This window comes from Ictidomys tridecemlineatus, chromosome 7 (assembly GCF_052094955.1).
Source record: "Ictidomys tridecemlineatus isolate mIctTri1 chromosome 7, mIctTri1.hap1, whole genome shotgun sequence".
In the NCBI taxonomy this organism is placed as follows: Eukaryota; Metazoa; Chordata; class Mammalia; order Rodentia; family Sciuridae; genus Ictidomys; species Ictidomys tridecemlineatus.
The window spans coordinates 109669877-109685942 of NC_135483.1; the positions used below are offsets into that span (position 1 = coordinate 109669877).

Sequence of the window (16066 nt, forward strand, 5' to 3'; positions counted from 1 at the left end):
TATTTATTTTTTCTGTGAAGTGTCTGTTCAGTTCCTTAGCCCATTTATTTATTGGGTTATTGGTTTTTTGGTGTTAAGTTTTTTTGAGTTCTTTATATATCCTAGAGATTAATGCTTTATCGAAGGTGCATGTGGTAAAGATTATCTCCCAGTCTGTAGGCTCTCTCCTCACATTATTGATTGTTTACTTTGCTGAGAAGAAGCTTTCTAATTTGAATCCATCCCATTTATTGATTCTTGATTTTACTTCTTGTGCTTTAGGGGTCCGGTTAAGGAAGTCAGATCCTAGACCGAGGTGGTGAAGATTTGGGCCTATTTTTCTTCTAGTAGGTGCAGGGTCTCTGTTCTAGTGCATAAGTCTTTGATCCATTTTGAGTTGATTTTTGTGCAAGGTGAGAGAGGTTTAATTTTATTTTGCTATATATGAATTTCCAGTTTTGCCAGCGCCACTTGTCGAATAGGCTATCTTTTCTCCAGTGATTGTTTTCGGCACCTTTATCTAGTATGAGATAACTATATTTGTGTGGGCTTGTCTATGTATCCTATATTCTCCTCTATTCTGTACCATTGATATACAAATTTATTTTGATGCCAATACCATGCCATTTTTGATACTATAATTCTGTGGTATAGTTTAAGGTATGGTATTGTGATGCCTCCTGCTTCACTTTTCTTGCTAAGGATTGCTTTAGCTATTCTGGGTCTTGTATTTTTCCAAATAAATTTCATGATGGCTTTTTCTATTTCTATGAAGAATGTCATTGGTATTTTAATATGAATTGCATTAAACCTATATAACACTTTTGGTAGTATGGCCATTTTGACAGAATTCTGCCTATCCAGGAGTATGGGAGATCTTTCCATCTTCTAAGGTTTGCTTCAATTTCTTTCTTTAATATTCTGTAGTTTTCATTGTAGAGGTCTTTCACCTCTTTTGTTTGATTGATTTTCAGGTGTTTTTTTTTTGAGGCTATTGTTAATGGGGTAGTTTTCCTAATTTCTCTTTCAGTGGATTCATGTTGATATATAGGAATGGGTTGATTTATGGGTGTTGTTTTATATTCTGCTACTTTGCTTAATTCATTTATTAGTTCTAGAAATTTAGTGGTGGAATTTTTGGGATCTTCTAGAGATAATATCATGTCATCAGCAAATAGTAATAGTTTGAGTTCTTCTTTACGTATTTGTAATCCTTTAATTTCTTTATTTTGCTAATTGCTCTGGCTAGAGTTTCAAGGATGATGTTGAATAAAAGAGGTATTTTTGTATTTCTGTAATCAAAATTCATTTCTTAAACATGTTTCAAGGTGGGTACTGGGTCTCTGATACAGATTCCACCCCTCTGAATAAATAGTTCCATTTCCAGTCCTGCTAAGGTGCAAGCATAAGACATTTTCTTCAGAGTCTTTCTGGCCAGAAGTCTGCATCTGACAGCCTTCTCCCTGCCGCTGGGGTTTTCTGCATCTTTTAGTGCTTTATCATCAGGCAGAGGACAGGTCCACATTAATAGGCTTAAAACACACCTTCTATGCTCTTCCTTTAGGCATTTTCTTAGGCATCAGAGAATATCATCATGTCAACAACCTCTAAAAAGATCACATTCACCTTGATCTCCTTTGTTCTTTTAATATTCTTGAAAATATTCAGGAAACTTAAGGTACTTGGAGTTCTTATAAAGATTAACCTGCTAATCTTTATAAGAACTGCATGACATGACATGATTATTATAAATCATTGAGTAGACTGTGTGGTGTGTTGCTGCTGTTGTCATTGTAATGAGCCTGTGACCATCACAATTCCATCTCCCATTCTTCTTTAGTTTTGCCAATAGTAGCCAACTTGATAGGATCGGATTTGCAATTCTCATTGATCTTTTCTTTTTCTCAAAGTATGAAAATAATTGTTGAATGAGTTTTCTGGATCATTTTTGATTAGACATATGTCTAAGATGAAATATGTCTTATAATCTTGGGAATTTTAGTACATTAACATGCTAATCAAGGGAAGACTGGACACTCCATTACTAAATTCCATTGGCTTTATGGAGGTTGTCAAGAAAGGGTCCACAGAGTCCAACAAAGAAAAATGGGCATTACAGATGGGATTTGTGAAAAAACAGCATTTGAAAATTCTCTGAGGTACCATTATTAGAGTTTTCTTCCTATAAAAATAAGTTAAGGGGACATAAAGGAAAGACTTTTTTTTTTAAAAAAATTGTCCCCTGTTTTCTCAAAACCAACATGCAATTGCCCTGGTGAGTTCACAGTTGTGATATTACTCCTAACTGTAGTTGTCCATGACTCTGCTATCTACACTGCTACCTATACTTCTTCTAGCTTCAATGATAGACAGTTCTGATTGAACACTCATCACATGCCAGGTGATGAGTTATTGCCAGGAATGGAGTAGTGAATGGGACCAACGTGTTTCTGTCATAACTGAATTGTAGAGTCGTGTGGGTGAGTCAAGAATCAAACAATGAATTACACAAATAAATTTGTAATGGTATGAGTGACAAATACTTTGAAGGAGAATAAAGTACTATCACAGCACCAGAAAGAGTTTCCTAAGGAAGTGATGTAAGATCAGAAGGGTGAGTAGGAATGAATTTCACTGGAGTCTCAAGTGCAGTGGGTCTGATTCGGTTTAAGACACAGTACATAAGAATGAAGAGATAGAGAGGGAACTGGGCACATTAGAAGGATGCCAGAAGTGGCTAATATGATGGAATAGCAGTAGGTAACTCAAATGATCAGGACACTAAGGGAATAAGGTAGGGCCTGGTCAGAGAGGTACTTGCATGTCATCTTAAATATCTTGTAATTTTTTATTCTGGAAAGAACAGAAAACAGTTTTTTTTAAATTTTTTAATTGATTTTTAAAAAATAAATAACAGTGGAATGCATTACAATTCTCATTATACATATACAGCACAATTTTTCATATCTCTAGTTTGTATATAAAGTATGTTCACACCAATTTGTGTCTTTATACATGTACTTTGAATAATGATGCCCATCACAGTCCACCATCCTTGCTAACTTTTGGCCCCCTCCCTTCCCCTCCTACCCCTCTGCCCTATCTAGAGTTTGTCTATTCCTCCCATGCTCCCCATCCATATCCCACTATGAATCAGCCTCCTTATATCAGAGAAAACATTTCGACATTTGTTTTTCTTGGGATTGGTCTAACTTCACTTAACATTATCTTGTCCAATGCCATCCATTTACCTGCAAATGCCATGATTTTATTCTCTTTTATTGCTGAGTACATTCCATTGTGTATATATGCCACATTTTTTTTTATCCATTCATCTACTGAAGGACATCTAGGTTGGTTCCATAGTTTAGCTATTGTGAATTGTGCTGCTATAAACATTGATGTGGCTGTGTCCCTGTAAGTATGCTGTTTTTAAATCCTTTGAGTATAGACTGAGAAGGGGGATAGCTGGGCCAAATGGTGGTTCCATTCCCAGTTTTCCAAGGAATCTCCATACTGATTTCTATATTGGCTGCACCAACAGGAAGTTGTTGATGGGCTTGGAGCATGGGGATAACATCCAGATAATACATTGCACTAAATTTGAATTATTAAACAGTATATGGTAATAGGGAAAAATAATTGATGACAGGGGTGGATTGAGGGTGGATCAACACATTGTGGAAGTTTATATGTTATTGGATTTCTAGCTAGAGGCCAACTCTAAGGCTTCCAACAAATCACATACAGCTGCTTACCCCCCCCAAAAAAAACAAATGGAAAAAGTCTTGGTAAAAAGCAAGAAAAGAACTTTAATCAATGTAGTTATCCATAGAACACCATGGACAAGTTTTTCCAGCTCTGTTTTAGGGGTTACTTGTATGAGCATTGCGTTTAAGTAGAGGGAGAATTAGGGCAGGGGCAAGAGGGTATTGTAACTCTGCAGCCTTGGTCAAAATGATGTGGTCTTTTACCAGCTCAAGCTTGGTTCTTAAGGTCCTGGGGAAGTTGTCATCACTGCTTGAGGAGGCAATCCATTTCCTTTGGGATGTTTGCTCCTGTCAAAGGGGAGTTTGACAGTTTCTGTATTGTGGTCATCACTGTCACTTAGGTGTTGATGTCATCAGGAGGGATGTCATCATGGAGGATCTGTCTGTGAGGCTTCACTGTTCTTGCAATCCAAGGTTACTGCAGGTTTAGGGCAACGGGTAAAGACTTTTATTCCGTGTTCCAGGGGTGTGGAATGGGACATTTTAACATCTGGCAGTTGAAGATTCCCACAAATATTGATGGTGTCTTGTGCTTTTTAGCAAAAGAAGCCTCTAAGCTCCTGTTACATAAACAGGTAGTTCATTCTCTCACCCATGAAACAGAGAGGGGAGCTGGGGCTAAGGTGGCCACTGCGGCAATGAAGAAGCATCAATAGGATAGAGTGACATTTAGGAGGTAAAACTGATGAATGAGTGATCGGATGTGATCTTTAATAATGTTATGTATGTCTTTAGCATACCCATTAGACTACATAGGTCAAATAGGTGATTTTAGTTGTTTCTAGATAGAAAAAAAAAAACATTGTGATGTTGCCATGATACTGCTATTTCTCAGATTTTTTCCAAGCATAATAACTTGAAAATTATTTTCCCAACTAGAAAAGAATCTCAAATACTATTAAAATTGCTGTTTTGAAAGAGAAATAATTATTTCTTTAAAAAAACGAGACAAGCTATTCTGTCTGCCAAAATGCAGCTAGTGTTTTGTTCTCTCTCATTTGTACTTTATACAAATATCTGCTACTAGAATGAGAATGGACTCTAAAGCAGATATACTCCATGTGACCATTACAGTGACAGTTTTCTTGAAGTCACAGAGAAAAATATTATCTTGAATATGCTCCTGTGCTATTTTTATTCCTAGGCAGTTATTTCTTAAGTTACCTAATGGCGAGTGCCATGCTTGATACCATCCCACCCTTCTGGGTGTTTTTAAAGCCTGTTTGCCTGGCCCCATAACTGTGGTGCCGCCTTTTCCTGAATCTCTAGTAGAAAACATAGAAGGTCTCCAGGCAGTCCAACATTTACTGACTATAAGCAGAATTATGTGCTCCGTTTTTGAGTAGAGACACATCTTAAAAGTTTCCTCCTCCTTTGCATGTTTTCCAGTTTGCTTTCCACACAGGGTAAAGCAAACAGAATTCTGACTCTCCTGGAGAGTCCAGAATGCCTAGGTGGTCAGTAAACTGAGCGAGGAAGTCCTTGAGAACAACAGTGTGTGGGATTTGACTTTATTCCATCTCTGGCTTACTTTCGATTGTCTTTTCCACTTAACTAACACAAAACAGCTGAGTAAATGATTTTCTTCCACCTCTCCAGGGAATCTGGAGAGCTGAGCTGAAGCGTTTACTGTAAGTAAAGTCAAAGTTGAGTGGAGCCATATTTATGGGATGAGAATACCCCATAAATATCTCTTGACAAGTATCAGAGCCTTGGGAGTTCTGAGGCCACCACCTGAGCCAGCCCACTGAACTGGGACAGAGATGGGGCAAAGAGCTATAGGCAGATGCGGGGTGGTAAGACCCTCAACTACTCATGCTAGCTGCACACCCATCAGACAGACCCCCTTCTAAATATCTTTTGCCTAATGGGCTTTGCAAGGCCTCATTTGTTCAAGGGCTATCACTGCTAAGAATAGATTCACTGCAGTTGTAGGAAAGGTTTAGCATAAGAAGAGCTTGAGAGGGCTCCTGAGCTGTTTACCTTGAGTGATTCTTGGATCTCAAGTATTGATGTTCTCATCCAGCAAAGCAGAACAATATCAACGATATGAATAATGCATGTGTGGTACAGGGAAGACAGTAGGTGTTCAAAAGGAACTGGTGCCTGTTACTGTTATTGCTGTAGCTAGTCTATGGACACATCATTTCTTATTGCTGCTCAAGGGTTCCTTCTTGTGTTAAAACCCCAAACCTTAATGTATGTACTCAAGCAGGAATTCAGTCTGTTTTCATTGCATATAAAGGCACGATGTCTCACAACTCATATAATAAACTGTGACGGGCCCTTGAGAGTAACTGTCTGCTCTGGGTAACAGTCCAGGGGGCTGAGAAGTCTCAATAGGCAGTTTGTTGCCTATTATATAAGATTTAATATAATTTCCATGTGTTTTTCCCTCCTTTTTCTCCCCTACCCCTTAGATTGCAATCATTTATGGAGTACTTATTCTCCCCTTACAATCTTAGAAATGTTAGTAATAGAGACCAGAGTATTATAGTATGCAGACCACTAGATTAGGCACATGGAAATGACATTGTCAATCTCATTTTCACTTGAAATGCTTGTGTGACCTTGGGAAAGTCATTGAATTTGTCTAGGCTTTATTTCCTCCTACACAAACTGTGAGCTGTGAGATTCCCTTTCCACCCCTGCATTCTAGAGAGTTAGTAGGGTGTGGGTTTAGTGATCCTAAAAGACTCACTTGTGTCAGAATGCTGTGAAGTATAGTGGCTTGAGAGTCTCTTTTAGCCTTTAGAATTTTTAGAAAGTAGATTTCAAATCACATATATTGATAAACAATTTTTTAAGGTGGTTTTCTGTCTCTGTGGTGTTCGCATCAGCTGATGAGTCGTTCAGATACATTTCTAATCTATTTTTCCTGCCGAGCTACTTTTAATGGATGTTCTAGCCACTGGCGACTAATAATTTATAATCAAAAATGATGAATAACAGATGCACTTTGCTTTGAAGTCAGAGGTATCTGTCTATAAAGGTGAAATGGATAGAGAATATGTTATTAGTGTCAAACATAATACAATTCTGCAGAAAGAATCAGTGATGTTAGCAACAATGCCTATGCCTCCATAAAGTGTGAATGTCCTGTCACAATTCTCTGTGACAGGAATCATGGATACCATTGAAAGTAGGTTTTTATACCTGTGAAAATGAAGTTGTATTTGGAAGCATTTTTTTTTCCTGGGAAGTTTTTCTTAAGAGATTTATTGGAATGCTTTAGTATACATACTTTTTAGGCCATTGGACATGTTTTCTGAAAATAATTTTAGTGTTAAGGATTATTTGGATTATAAAAAAGTGCAATAGGATGCTTTTAATGAATGGCCTTAAAACTTAAATTCCTTCCCACCTGAAAATATTTGTGTTTCTATATTCTCTGTTGTATTCTTAGCAGCATCTGGTGACAAATGACTCAGTAATGAGTATGTGAAATTAGCAGATTTTCTTTGAGAGTTCATAAAATAATGAGTATTTCAGTGCATCCTCTGGTGGTGGATTTACTGATTATCCTGATAGATATAGAAATCTGGGCTTGGAACCTCACAACTCTTCTTGTTTTCATCAGTATACCTGCTTCCAAGATTCCCTCCCAGCTTTGGGTTTGCTGCTTCAGATCTAAAGAACTCTGGGAAACCATTCAGATTGTTAAATCAGTGTATGGTAGGTTGAAAATAGGCTTGTACAGGGGGTCATAAGACCTTCTCATGGGTAAACCAGCAGTACATTTAGAATACAGATTGTGTAAGAGATAATGTCTCATTAACTTTCATATTCCCAGAGTCTGATGTACTACCTGTCAAATAATTAGTGATGAATAATTGTTTAAATGAATGAATACCACTTTTTCTCATTCTTGTGTTCTTGGATGTATTTTATTAAGTGCAGTTTCTTATATAAGCATCTGCTAGGTAAGTGAGTTATTACTTTATTCTAAAGTTGTTGCAGATACCTTTGGAGCAATGAAAGTTACTACATAAATTTTAAGCTATTTCTTGAAGACGAAGTCTCTTGCAAGTGAGTCACTATTGTTTTATATCAGATTTTATAATTCTGTGGTTTATGATAGTGCTTTGGTAGAATAATTATCCACAGATATTTTAACTTAAGATGGTAAAGTTCTGCATTATGATTCATGTCAGTCCTCAAACCTCTTTCCCAAGTTAAAACTACAACAATGCCAGGATAATAAAAGCTGTGGCTAGGAAAAAATGAATAATAAGGCAAGCATCTCTTCCTACTGTGTGAATGGTATTAAATCAGGGTTGCCACTTCAGTGATAGGTACTATGCAGAAGCAGTGGAGAGTGTGTTGATTTTCTCTGACCTCAAGAATCCCTCCCTTTTTTTGTCTGCAGACATTTTAGTGGGCACCACACCTAAATTGAAGGATATAGCAGTCTGTCTCAAATATGATGATTTAGATTGGGTAACATATTCATCTAAACTAATCAAGTTAAGGGGTAACTTAATTAAGAGAATAAAATTTGCCAGCACTTTTCTGCTTCTGGCAGAATATTACATTAGAGCTTTCACATATTTGAACTTCCTGCCAAAACACAGGCCAAAGACAAAAAGGAACCAGTCAAGAATTTGAATGTGACCTCAGTTCAGTTCATCAACGCTACCCTTCAACGTCCAAAGAACTTACTTGAAAACCACAATTTTAATTTGTTAATTAAAACTGATGTGGCTTAAAATACTTAGCAGTTTATTCGATAGTAACTGAATTTAGTTGTACTGCAAGCATAGTAAGTTGCAGATAGAAGACAGATAATATATTCAAAACCACCATCCCCTTTGTATCATTGAATTTTTTTTTTCAAGAATGCAATATAGCATGAGTTGTAGTTTAGAACAACTTAGTAACTAAACTTTTTAAATATTCTAGGTGTTCTAAATTTTGTTTAATTTTATAGTCTGATACCTGTGTTCTAATTAAGACAAAAAGTTGGAACTGATATTTAAAATAATAATTTTCTTATTTTTTTCCTACATTACGTATCCCAAATATATGTTCTGAATGTAATCACATTTTATGTATGTGGTAACTTTAAAGGATATATTCTTCTTTTTTTTCTGCAACTGCTCAAATTTTTAATCTTCCATTTCTGAAATTGGACAAGGGATATAAGCTTTCTCCAACTACAGGCCACATTTTACTTCAATATGTTTTCTGAAAACCCCTCAGGGCTAGGTGATTTTCACTCTATGTATTGAAAGTTTGTTGCCAATAAAAGTGAATAAATCACTGAACACATTTTCTTCCATGCCTGAGAAATGCAAATTATTATAGGTCAATTGCTGAAAGGTCTTGTCTCCATCTCCTATGTCTTTTTTTTTTTTTGCAATTTGTTTTTCATTTAGTCTAAGCATACACAATTTACTTTGCATTTACTTGTTATTTAAATGTTTTCAGCTGTCGCCAAAGTTTGCTTTAACATGAGGAACTGTTCTCACTTCACTCTGTTTTTCTAAATGTACTCTCTAATGTTTACAAATATATGCACTTTTTATCTCGTGACAGCTACTGTCTAAATTTCAGCTCTAGGAGGGAGAAATTATTGTTCATCCACCACTTTCATTTATTGTTGCTTTTATATCCAAAGGAATATTAACCTGCCAATAGGAGATCATGGCTATGCTAACAAGCAAATCTGCAATAGTAGCAATTTTAATTTCTTAATAGTTATAATTTGTCTTCCACTGATTTAGGAAAATGTTTCTATTTGGTAAAATTCTATATGGCTGGAGGATATGAAAGCTAAGAGAATAATAGTGATTTATAAATATAATTTATAAAGTGATAATTATTTCAAATAACAAAAAGGCTACCATAAATGTTTATAAGTAACTGGAGAACTTTTAATAAGAAATCAGTATTATAATGGTAAGAAAATATATTAGTCAAATGCTTTGAAAGGAAGAACAGGAGTACTTCATAGGATGTAATAAATGAGTTAAATTTGATATTAAAATTTTCAAGATTGATTATAAGTGACTTGACTTTTCTGGTCTTCATTTAATCCACATATCAAATATCCTGAATAGAAAGTTGCATGTTTTCAATACCTAAATAAATAATGATAAAATGATAACCATTGTTAAAAAGCCTCAGTGCTTTTCCAGAAAGTTTCATTTTATCCAAAACATTTTTTGATTTAAATATTTTTTTATTTATATATGACAGCGAAATGCATTACAATTTTTATTACACATATAGAACACAATATTTCATATCTCTGGTTGTATATAAAGTATATTCACACCAATTCCTGTCTTCATATATGTACTTAGGATAATAATGCCATTCACATTCCACCATCATTTCTAACCCATGCTCCCTCCCTTACCCTCCCACCATGGGAGGAAGAGATAAACTCATTTTATACAAAACATTTTATGTTGTTTGAAACTGATTTTTTAAAGTTGGCTGCAAATTTCAAAATTTTAGACTTTTAAAGTTGTATACTTCTGAAATTTTTCTTTAGTAACTGGACTTTTTTTTAATAAATAGTAAAGTGTATTCTGACACGATAGAAGTTGGTAAGACAATTAAAGTGCTCCAGAATATCTGGACTATAGAGCATGTAATAACATGCCAAGTAATAACAACTATCCCAAATTGCAAAGTTCAAAACTGTAGGTAACTGTGGGAACATCCACGTGCAGGGCAGGCAATGGAATCTGTTAAGTGTTGAGATCATCGGTTCCCACATATGTTCTCTGAACCATGACCACTCAGTGCTGGCATGACACACCCCAGGATGTGAGTAGACAAACCCACAGGCATTTTCCTGAGTAAAATCTGACTTTCCAATCAATGAAACCTATTCTTGTGTTTCAGCAAGAGGAACCTCTTGCTTGTGGTGACTGAAAGAAGATGAGGGTATTTTTCCATGTTAATCACCCTTACAAAGTGACAGGAGTAATTATCACTGTAGCCCACCATGGTAATGCCAAGAATTATAGGTTTGTATGAACTAGAAGAGGATGTGAGGAAGAACTGGGATGACTGTAGTTTGAAACTGTTGTCGTACTATCCTGCTTAAGTAAGACATCCTCATTGTCACACATAGTCCCAAATGCAGATGCTTGTTTGGGGATACATGCTTCTGCCACAATGCATGTGGCTGTGTATGTGCCCTACTGTTCCTACAAATGTAATGAAAATGTGCATGAAAATACAATTAATTAATTGGAAATTTGAGTAGATGATCAGATTTGGGGGGAAAGGGAGAAAATGTATATCTCTAGCCCCTGTCAATTAATATGCTTCTTGAAGTGTGAAGTACTTTAATGATCATCACAGTTGTGCAGGGGCAGAGGTTACCTACTTAACCTTATAAAACTTTTTTCAGGTTCAGATGATATATTTAAATAAAGGGAAAGAGAGGCAGCCATTTTTTCCCTCATTGACACAATATGTGATTACTTGCTATCCTTGGGAATAAATACATGATCAACCTTTTGGATAATGCCAAGGGGTATGTCTATAGATTAGAAGCCAAAAATGTGATAAACATCAATAGGCAGCCCTTTTGTTTGTTCATTTCTTGATCTCTTTCCCATGAAGACTAATTAATCAAAAGATATAGTAAATTATAAGCTAATGTTGTAAACTTCAATACCCACCAAATATTAAAACTGGCCAGCTGCAGTGGTGAACACCTGTAGTCCCACATAATTGAAGGCTGAGATAGGAGAACAGCCTAGGAGTTCAAGGCAAGACTGAGTAATATAGTGAGACCTAGTCTCAAAAAAAAAAATAGTGAGTACATTTTATTTCTAGGGTTCTAGGGGCAAAATTTCTATAAGCAATTCAGTGCTGCTGTTTCTTATACTACCTTACTTTTTCAATCCTGTATCGGTTTAATTTTTTTCTTCGTGCAGTTTCCTCTGTAAGCACCAACTGAAACTGAGGACAGTTATTTAGAAAATGAAAATATATTTAGGATACTTCAGCAAGTTATTTTTTAAAACATATTTCTCTTCTGAGTCTCTTAGGGTATGAACTAAATCATTGGAAACATGAAAAATTCTGCTTTATTAAAATCCTGGCTTTAGGGCTTTGCTTTAAATGAACCTTTGCCTAACTAGAAAAATATTAGTATTGAGCTAGATATATAGGCTTTGGAATATAGTAATTTTAATGGGAGCAATCATTTATTAAATGTGTATTGTCTTCTTGGCACCACATTGTATCATTGATCCTCATAACTGCCGTACAAGTTGGTGCATTTATTATTTTTAACGTAATGTAGGTAAGGAACTAAAGTTTGGAAAGTTGAAGTAATTCATGCAAGTTTACACTACTTATCAGAGGCGGAATGAGATTTCAACAGGAGAAAACTAAGGCAGAACCCACGTTCTTAACTGCTACATTATGTCTGTGTTCCACTAAAGTTTATCATTTCACACTGATTGGGTTGGGAAGTGTGTAAACTGATCTCCATCTTCCTGTGAGTAGCTGAATGTGTCTCTTAGTATCCACACCCTTGTTTTTCTGCCTGTAGGTCCCTGGGGAAGGTGTACAGGAGACTGTGGGCCGGGAGGAGTCCAGAGTCGTGCAGTATGGTGTTTTCACGTTGAAGGGTGGACAAGTCACTTATCTAACTGTGATGAGAGCAGCAGGCCTCCAACAGAAAGAAGTTGTTTCCGAGTCTGTGACTGGCACAGTGACCTCTTCCAATGGGAGGTTTCTGATTGGCACCACTGTGTGCTTGTTCCTTTTGCCCAGGGAGAAGTCAAGCCTAGGACTTCGGAGTGTGTGACCGCTCAACACGGACTGCAGCACCGAACAGTGCACTGTCTTCAGAAGTTGAACAGAACCATGGTGGCCAGTGACATCTGTGAACACTTTGCCCCTCAGCCCCCCACAGAACAAGCTTGCCTCATTCCCTGTCCCAGAGATTGTGTTGTATCAGAGTTCTCCCCATGGTCCAAGTGTAGCAAAGGATGTGGGAAGAAGCTGCAGCACAGAACTCGGGCGGCCATCGCGCCCCCTCTGTATGGCGGTGTGCAGTGTCCCAACCTGACCGAGTCCAGGGCCTGTGATGTTCCCATCTCCTGCCCTCTTGGGGAAGAGGACTATACTTTCAGCCTTAAGGTTGGACCATGGAGTAAATGCAGACTTCCTCATCTTAAAGAAATTAGCCTCAGCGAAAGAACTGTTCTAGATTTTAGCTCTGATTCGAATGAGCAAGTCACCTTTAGACATCAAAGTTACAAAGCACATCAACATTCCCAGCCCTGGGACATAGAGATCGGCTATCAAACTCGACAGGTTTGGTGTGCAAGAAGTGATGGGAAAAATGCCCTGTTGAGGTAGGTGGTCTTTCAGTGCTTTCTTTAATTGGCCTAAACTATTTTCCTATTGCAATTTATAAGGCTTCTTGGTGATTTTCTACAAAGGGAAAATTGTAATAAAGTTTATAATTTGGGTTTTTAGAAGTTTCTTTGAAGAAATTTTAAATTTCCATTAGAAATGTTAGAAGTCTCATTGCCAAAGCAGCCATGCTCTAAATTCTAATGTGATTCCTAGAGTGGTCATAAGGGAGGTCAGCCATTTCCACATTTTATCAAGATAACAACGAATAGAAGCACAGGTCTTTTGTTAGTTTAATAATCAGTATAACTGAGTATTTCTTTATAATAATTAACACATTCAAGTTCACTCTAAAAATTGTCATGGGAATTATGTCAATGTTTACTATTTTTTTTAACAATGATTTTGCTTTTTAAAATTTGTTTTGCAGGGTTCACTTTTTTTAAAAAAATGAAAATTCTCTCACCTCTGAGTTGTTGATTTTTAAATATTAGTTAAAATACCAAAAGTTATTCTAACAGGGCTTTTTTTGGCATTGAACTAAAAAAAGGTCAACTTGCCTCAGCAATAATTAGAATTACCTACCTATAAAGGGAATTAACTCTTAAAAGCGAAAGTTTAGATTTGAAAATTATATCTACAAATTTGTTCTCCTTTACATTTCATACTGTTTTTCTGTTGTAAGCATTATAAAGAATTTTCTTATTCACTTTACTTGTTTTTACTGTATATATATATATATATATATATATATATATATATATATATATATATTTTTTTTTTTTAATTAGACTTAATTTTTTAGATCAGTTTTAGGTTTTCTAGTTGTGGTATGAGGGTAATGCTGCCCTAGAATCAATTGAAAAGTATTTTCTCTGCTTCTTTTTTCTGAAAGAAATTTTTAAGAGTTGGTATAATTTTTTTCTGTGAATATTTATAGATTCATTAGTGTAGCACAAATTGTGGTATTTTCTTTTTTGGATGGCTATTAATTATTGACTGAACTATTTTAATGTATTCAGACATAATTCAGATTATCACTTGTTAATATCAGTTTTATTAAATGGTGGCAGTTAGGGAATTAGTCCATTTTTTGTAGGTGTTTAGGCATAAAGTTGCTCATAATAGTCCTTTATTGTTCTATTAATAGTTATGGGATCATTAGGGTCATTAGGGGATCATTTTCTTTCATTTCTGATATTAATAATTTGTGTCTTTTTTTGTGGTTAGTTACCCTGCATAGAGCTTTATCAATTTTGTCAGTATTTTCAAAGAACCAACTTTAGATTTCAGTGATTTTTGTCAATTGATTCCCTCTTTCTAGTTAATTTGATTTTGCATAAGATCTTGATCAATAATAATTTTATTGTTTTTAGATTATGAAAAATATAAAGTTAAGATATTAATATAACAGGCATATTAAATATAATCTAAGAACAGAATCAATATACATTTATACAGAATATAAATTTAAAAAGGAATATTTTAATTATTTTCTTATGATTGCTTTGTATTTACTCTTTTCCTAGTTTTATAACATTATCAGTTTTAGATATTTTTATATTTTTTTCATATATTTTGCTACTCAGTTAAGGTATATATCATGATTGCCTTGTTGTCTTGGAGACTTAACCTCATTATTTTATAATGCCCCTATTAATCCCTGAAAAATTTTTTTTGCTGTAAATTCTCCATTTTCTGAAACTATTAGAATTACTCCATTTGATTAGTGTAATTATTATATTTTTCTTCATTCTTAACCTTTTAATCATCTGTGTATATATTGAAAGTGGGTTTCTTGCAGATGACATGTGGTTGGATCTTCTTTTATTCACTGTGCCAGTTCTTTGTCTTAATTCTTATATTCAGACTATTGAAGTTTAAAGTGTTGTTGAAATAGTTGGATTAATATCCACCATATTTTTTACCGTTTTCCATTCATTGCTCTTGCTCTAATTGATATTATTCTATTTTGGGGGGAGGGGGAGTACAGGGATTGAACTCAGGGCCACTCAACCACTGAGCCATATCTCCAGCCCTATTTTTGTATTTTATTTAGAGACAGGGTGTCACTGAGTTCCTTAGCACCTCATCATTGCTGAGGCTGGCTTTGAACTTGAGATCCCCTGACTCACTCAGCCTCGCAAGGCACTGCTGGGATTACCAGAATGCTTTACCACACCTCGCTGATATTATTCTATTTTATCTTGGCTTAGCATATCATTTATATTTTTCAACCTTTTTTGATGGTTTTCCTAATGTGCTTGCAGGAAAATTGACTTTCAAACAACACCATGTGCTTCGCAGGTTGTGTAGGTAACTTATAGCAGTTTTCCCAATTCTTCCAGCCAGCTATCCATCATACTACCGCATCATTCATTTCTCTCATTAATAACCTATAATCACTAAATACATTGGTGCTATCATTTTAAACAGTTTTTAATTATTATATCAACTATGGGTAGGGAAAATAAAAGATTTTATTTTATCTTTATTTTTTTCTCCAATGACCAATCTTTGTTTTGTAGATTTGATCTGACCTATGTTGTTTCTCTTCTCTGAAGAACATATAACATATTTTTGCAAAGTAAGTCTACTGGTGACAAATTCTCTTAATTTTTGTTTGAGAAAGCCTTACTTTCTTCTTCATGCTTGAAGGATACTTTTATTTGACATAGAATTTAAGTTGATAGGGTTTTTTTTTCCTCTGAATTCTCTAATTGTTTTTACCATCTTCTTTAAAAAATTAGACTTTTTTTTGGATCAGATTTAGATGTTTGAAGTGCATAGTGTTTGAAGAGAAGGTTGCTATAATTCAGATCCTTTTCAGTTGGATAACATGGATTTTCTTCTATTATGGCTTATTTCTAGATTTTTTACCTTTGGGTTTGATTTTCTGAAGTTAAATATAATTTTCCTATATCATTTTTGATATTTACCTTATGTTGTATTTCCTGAGCTTCCTATTCTTATGATAT

General features: G+C 35.3%; 1 protein-coding gene across 7 annotated transcripts in view; it reads left to right on the plus strand.

Annotated features, from left to right (window-relative positions):
* The window catches only part of Thsd7b (thrombospondin type 1 domain containing 7B), an 809752-nt gene that overhangs the window by 251659 nt on the left and 542027 nt on the right, over positions 1 to 16066 (plus strand). For 6 of the 7 annotated variants that reach the window (XM_078017320.1, XM_005315833.4, XM_078017322.1 and 3 more), the window contains one exon: positions 12277 to 13087. In XM_078017320.1, the coding sequence (XP_077873446.1) occupies positions 12277 to 13087 (811 nt within the window). The remainder of the gene's footprint in view (positions 1 to 12276; positions 13088 to 16066) is intronic. The other variant, XM_078017325.1, reaches the window with a different exon arrangement.